The sequence below is a fragment of the Clinocottus analis genome, unplaced genomic scaffold, assembly GCF_023055335.1.
Source record: "Clinocottus analis isolate CAN_PGR_092001 unplaced genomic scaffold, fCliAna1.0.p SCAF_13, whole genome shotgun sequence".
In the NCBI taxonomy this organism is placed as follows: domain Eukaryota; kingdom Metazoa; phylum Chordata; class Actinopteri; order Perciformes; family Cottidae; genus Clinocottus; species Clinocottus analis.
In genome coordinates this window covers 4,547,053-4,553,078 of record NW_027175854.1, presented here as the reverse complement: position 1 = coordinate 4,553,078, position 6,026 = coordinate 4,547,053, and the positions used below count along the sequence as shown (strand labels likewise).

The following is a 6,026-nucleotide window of genomic DNA, read 5'->3' as shown; positions in this document are numbered from 1 at the left end:
GAGAAGTGCAGGAGAGATGCCTGAACTCAATTTGTCTTCTCCTTTATTTATAATGTTTAGTCTAAAACGACATAACCATATTTATATACGTGTTTAATTACCTCCAAGTCTTTGCAAAGGCTTATTTAACACACTTAAAAAAAAACATCGTTGTTGATAGGCTGTTATTACATTTCATAGTAACTAAAGTCAGCCTTCTGTGAATTTAAATATGTATTCCTATGCAGATATAGTTATTTTACATGGCTTTTTATATCTGCCATGGCTACCGGTTGATACAACAATGTTGATGTGGCAGCACATGACCTACTGAGGTTAATATGAGTTGGATAGCCTCGTACACAATAATGGAGTTAATCTGGCATCTCAGTAATATTTAACAGACTCTTGTTCCCCTGTCTGTGGCCATGTGACTTTACTCCCAGTGTTTAAAATGTCACTGACCCGCTGTGTAATCCAAAAGAGGGGAACCGACAGTGAGTATGGCGACATGATGTGTTTCATCACAGATGATGACTATAACTGTGATTTACTTCTGGTGGAATCTTGTACATTGAATGTCACAATTGATTGGAGCTGATCTTTAGCTTTAGAGAAGCACATTTGACTGTCTTATTGGAAGCATTCATTATAGTTCTGCAGAGAGCAGGATATACCTCACACAGTGACTGACATTCACATCTGTACAGTCTGGTCTGGTGGCCACTGAGGAGCTCGACATGGGTTTGAGGGCATTTCAGCAGTGGTTAATAAAGGAGAGGCAAGCGCTGCTCCCTCATCTGCATGCTTCTTTCTTGTGGCACATCTTGACACTTTCTTTCATGCGGTATACTTAAAGGTTTTAATTATAAGAAACACATTTACTTTTTATCACTCTTTTCATCTCTGTCTCCTCTGCTGCTCCATCTTCCCCAAATGTGAGGGGGGCCTTCAACCCCCTCCCATTTCACCTCTCAGACTCTCATTCATAATAGAGGTGCCCATAACGCCCCACTTACTGTTTGCCTGTCTCTCTGTGTGGGCATGCAGTCCATGCCCACACAGACATGTGCATGCGCTAACTATTCTGATCAAGGTCTATTTAGGTAAAGGGGATATACATAATTTGGTATAAATTTGTATGTATGTATAGTCTCTGTCTTTCTTAGTCACACAAACACACATTCTCACATTTTAACTCTGTTTGCACACCTCATTAATTTGCCTGCCCACAGACGAGATCTCAAACCAGTTGCACCTCCAATGCTCCGAGGCAACAGCTATTCCACCCACTAAGATGAGTGATGTTTGCATTTCTGCGCCCGAAAGAGAAAGGCAGTTGTGTAAGGGGTAAGAATGGAGCAAGAGAGAAACCCTCCCGGTCATGCGGGAGATCCCTCACTTATAGCGTAAGCGAGCTCCACAACATTTCAGTCGAGTCAAATGGTGAAGCGATGGTTGTCTGTGAATCCCAGCAAGCAGTATGCAGGATTCAGTATATCTGGACGAAAGTATTTTATTTCTTTTATCAAGGAAATCCTTTTCTCTAGAATGTGTTGCAGCATTTAAATCAGTGTCAACTTGTTCGCTGTATAATTTCCGATCTTAAAGAAGTTCATTCTGCAGGGCTTATCTTCTTGGTAAAGCAGAACGATCTTGCAGATCGGAACAGGGACACACAGTTGGCTGTACAAAATGCACAAGCACTCTGAAAGATTTTTGCACCGATGCCCAACTCAACCCGTTATAAGACTGTATTCAATATTATGACAGATGATATAGCAGAATTTGTACATGCTACTTAATTCACTGTATTAAACAGGCAGAAATGTGGGTAACACTGCAAAAGGCACATGAGGAAATGTACTTTTTCCATGATGTTATAGGGCAAATGCATTAACTCCTTGATTGGGAGACACTGATGTAGCATAAAGTGAAATCACCTGTACTTTCAATCATTTTCTAAATTATTACCCTGCAAGTTACGGTCAAGTGCTTCTTGATAAACCTTATTTGACATATTCCCAAAGTTATATAGATCTATGAACTATAAATAACATTGATGACTCTTCTGTCAAAACTGCTCGTCTATCATCAGTGCGCAGCCTCCTCAAGCATGTTTTAGCGACTCCTGCCATGAATGTCCTTCAGGTGGCGCCTGAGGCCTTACTTTTGTTGGAACAGCACAGCACAGTATTTACACGTATGAGGCTTATCGGCTGTGTGCAGATTGAAGTGATCTTGCAGCATGGCCTTTTGGGAAAACGTCTTGTGGCACAGCGGGCATCGAAAAGGCTTGACCCCAGTGTGGACGCGTATGTGGCGGGCCAGGTGAATCCTCTGGGAAAAGCCTTTCTCACAGACCAAGCACAGGTAGCGCCTGTGCTGCTTCAAGTGGCCCACGTAGCTCTCCAGGTGCTGGAAGACTCTGTCACACCTCCTGCACAGGTACGGCCTCTGGATCACCATGCTGTCCGAGCCCTCTGTCAGCTCATCTCCAGAGCTGCGACTCTTTGGCAGATGTGCTCCAGAGAGGCAAAGCAGATGGGAGTCCATCAGCTTGCCACATTCTTGCGGTTGAGCTTCCTCCATGAACAGATCCTCCTCTTTGCTTTGCTCTCGCTCTGCTTCCTCTTCTTGGTTCTGGGAACTGTCCACCGATGTTTCACATTGAGCAGAACTTCCTCTGGTTGTGGGTGATGTATGATCTTGGAAAGCTGTAGGAGAGTGGAGCTGGCATCGTAGAGCACCTGCTACGTGGTGAACTTGATAGGGTGGCTTGTTTGTGTTAACAGGCCTCATGTCTCCTTCTTTCTCTAACTTCAGATTACCTAGACAGCATGCTGCATCGTCAGATAACTCTATTTGAGCAATAACAAGCTCCCTAATATTATCTATGACCCCCCTCGGTCCATGACCATCCATCTTGGCTTCTTGAAAAGACCTCGACTTGGACTGAATCAAAACCGCCTCTTCTTCCTCCGTACTTTCTTCCTGGTTGCTGATGCTGGGCTTGGCCGCGTCCCTGTCCTCCTGATTTCTGAAGCTAGTACTTGGCTGGTCGCTGTCTGACTGCTGGGTGTCCTTATTGTCCTCTAGATGTCTCTCCAGTTTCAAAAAAGCCAGTGTGGGCCCGAGGTACTGCGAGATGGCCTGGGAACACCGCTCCTCCACCTGACTCATCCGGAGCGCACTGGCGGCAGTCAGGTAGCTCACCAGGTCTCTCAGAGGGACCTACAATAAAATATATTTAATGAAAAACAAGGACAAGAGTAACATAATGAAGAAAAGCAGATACGATTCACACCAAACGCCCACTTTGTGCACATAGAACACACAAAAACAGAACTACACCCAAGGAGCTATCAACTATAACTTTCATATCACACTATTTTGTTGTTTGAAGAGTTTGTTCCCTATTTCTGTTTTGATGTTATTCATTCTGACCCTCTGTTTGCAGTGATCTTGATCACAGTGCAGCCTGCTGCACGAGTTTATAACTGGCATAGATGTTTACTGAAGTGTTAAAGCAATAATTACATCGCACCTCTAAGATACCGGTGTAGCATGACAGGAGGAGTCTCTTGCCAACCTCCACACGGGAAACTACACCCACGCTCAGCTTGGCTCGGCCTTCGTGGAGCAGGAATTGGTCACGTAAGAAGTCTGAGGACGCTGCGAGCACCGCTCTGTGACCGTGGAAGTGGAGAGGCGGAACAGCGGCGCCTTGTGGCGCCCCGAGGAGGAGCGTGACATCACAGAAGCGCTGCTCCTCCCTGAGAGCGTTGATTTTGCTGAGGATGGAGTCACCGTGGGTTGGGAAACGAAATCGCAGGGTGTCAGAGGAGCTTGGCATGATGGTCTGTGTGGAGGCAATTGAATATTTGGTGAACAGTTTGTCAGGTCAAATGCAGGAAGGGTGTGAGCTTCAGAGATTGCGTTCCACTAAACTAAAGTGCCTTTTCACATATATTGTGGGCCTTTTTCTGCTGCTTCTAGTGCGAGGACATTTTGGAAATGTCAGTGTGATCAAACTTTTCATAAAAACTATGCTCGAGGCCCATTGATTCACTGTCAAATCACAGTTTCCACATCTTGTCATCATTAACATGATAGTGTTGTTCTGCAATAAAGCAAAAATGCACCTCGGTCAGTAAAACACAGAGAGATCACACCAGGACATGACAATTCAGCCCCTACCTTTTACTGCAGGCTCGTCCCGTGATGATAGATGCAGCGGATTGAAAGCCTCGATGAACTCAAAGGAAACAGTAAGTCTCTATTCGCCTGATAGTTCAACTTCAAGCCCTGACGAAGGCGTGTATGGGCAAAGCGGGCAGACGGATGAGATGCATCTTTCAGCTGTGAAGCTACATCATCATCATCGACGTCATCCTGTCTTCCTTCAGTTTTCTGCTGAAACAGCAGTGTGTGTGTGTGTTTGTGTGTGTGAGAGAGTTGTGCAGGAGCCTGTGAACGGATTAACCCCTTCAGCGGCTTTATTTCACCAGGGTTTGTTCAGAGACATTTTTCATACTGACTGAATTGACTGATTGTCCATGTGGTAGATGTCCATGTTTTACTGAAACTAAATAATCAGATTTCAAGAATAGAAATTACTTGAGCGAATACAATAAGTTAAAGAATGACGCCTTGAGTAATTTAGTTTTTCACTCCATGAAGGGAGAAGGAATAAATATTTCTCTCTCTGGAAATCGGGATAAGCGTCACATGTTTGTTTGTGTATTGAGCTGGATAAGGAGCCAGTGCAATGTGTTTGAGTTACACTGTGTATGATATGAAGTGTTACAAATTGGAGGAATAAATGTAACTTATAACATGCCAATTCATAATTGAGTCCTTACACACGCAGATCAGTAAGTAATAAAGCTCAAGTATGAGGTTTTCAAATGTCTTTTGAGAAAATTAACTTGTAATCAATCAATGTGACCTCTTGTTTTCCGATCAATCCATAGTTGGCATTGTCAAACAGATCTAGAGGGATGGCATTTTACATACTGTAATAAGATGCTTGTATGAGGCTGTTTGAACTTCAGAGTTTGAGGTCTCCATAAATATTTTTTCCAGTCAAACTCGACTAAGTTCTTATGAATTGCTTTCACAGTAGCAAAGCTGTCCAATAATTCCAAGAAACTTTTCCAATAAAATAAAATAATGAAAAAAACATGTTACTTTTTCTCTCTCATTTAAATGTAAAGGGCAGAGTTTCATAACAAGTCTCACGGTCTCACCCATGAGGAATTCCCAGGGAACACAACAGTTTACTTTTCATGTAATTTTCTACAGATGCAATGCTCAGTTTGGATAAAGAAATACCAAGATATAATAACACAACATACAAAATGCAATTGGGGCTAAAAAAAAGGTTTGCTGGTTTAGCAGTGGCTTCTGTATTACAACTGCATAAACATTAAGTAAGTGAGAACTTCAAGCTACTAATGGCAATAATTCAGAAATACGTTTTATTTTATATTGAAGCTATGCTGTTGTGTTTGCATTTGACTTCAATGTATTTATATTTAACTATCATACATATTGTGTGTCATATCGTGCTGAGCGCCACGGTAAAGGACATAGTCAGTGTTTCATCAATATAACTATACTCCAGTAAAACTAAAATGAATGTTTGCTAAAGTGTTATTATGGAAATATTCTCAGGATAAATCAATACGTGATGTTCTTACTATCTCATTACATTACAAGATCATGTGTTAATTTTAGTCTTCTGATGCATTTACAGGTTGTTGCTCGTGTTGCACATGTATTATGTATAATCATAGCCATAACTCTCACATAGAAGTAGTGGAACAAAAAGTAAAACAACGCACCGATAACGGAGCATAAAAGGGAAGTACTCCAGTCAAGTAAGAGTACTGTGGCATTGTTCTCAGGTGCAGTAGGCTACTGAGCTCCTTCACGGTGCACCGCCAACTTTGATTTGCACTTCTCTGGCTCTAAAGGCGACTCTAATATTCATAACGCTTCCGCCCCAAACGCGGAAGACGCCGCGTCCGTCGGTCGGAGAG

The 6,026-nt window shown here is 42.7% G+C and overlaps 1 protein-coding gene across 1 annotated transcript; it reads right to left on the bottom strand.

The window, feature by feature from the left end:
- Window positions 1-2,145: 2,145 nt before the first annotated feature.
- Window positions 2,146-4,299, bottom strand: LOC137784223 (zinc finger and BTB domain-containing protein 26-like). Its single transcript, XM_068574732.1, has 4 exons — window positions 4,180-4,299; window positions 3,527-3,841; window positions 2,924-3,213; window positions 2,146-2,665 (listed from the first exon to the last, which is right to left on the bottom strand). Exons 2-4 carry the CDS (start codon window positions 3,833-3,835, stop codon window positions 2,146-2,148), a joined length of 1,119 nt encoding a protein of 372 aa, XP_068430833.1. The 5' UTR covers window positions 3,836-3,841; window positions 4,180-4,299.
- Between the last annotated feature and the right edge of the window lie 1,727 nt (window positions 4,300-6,026).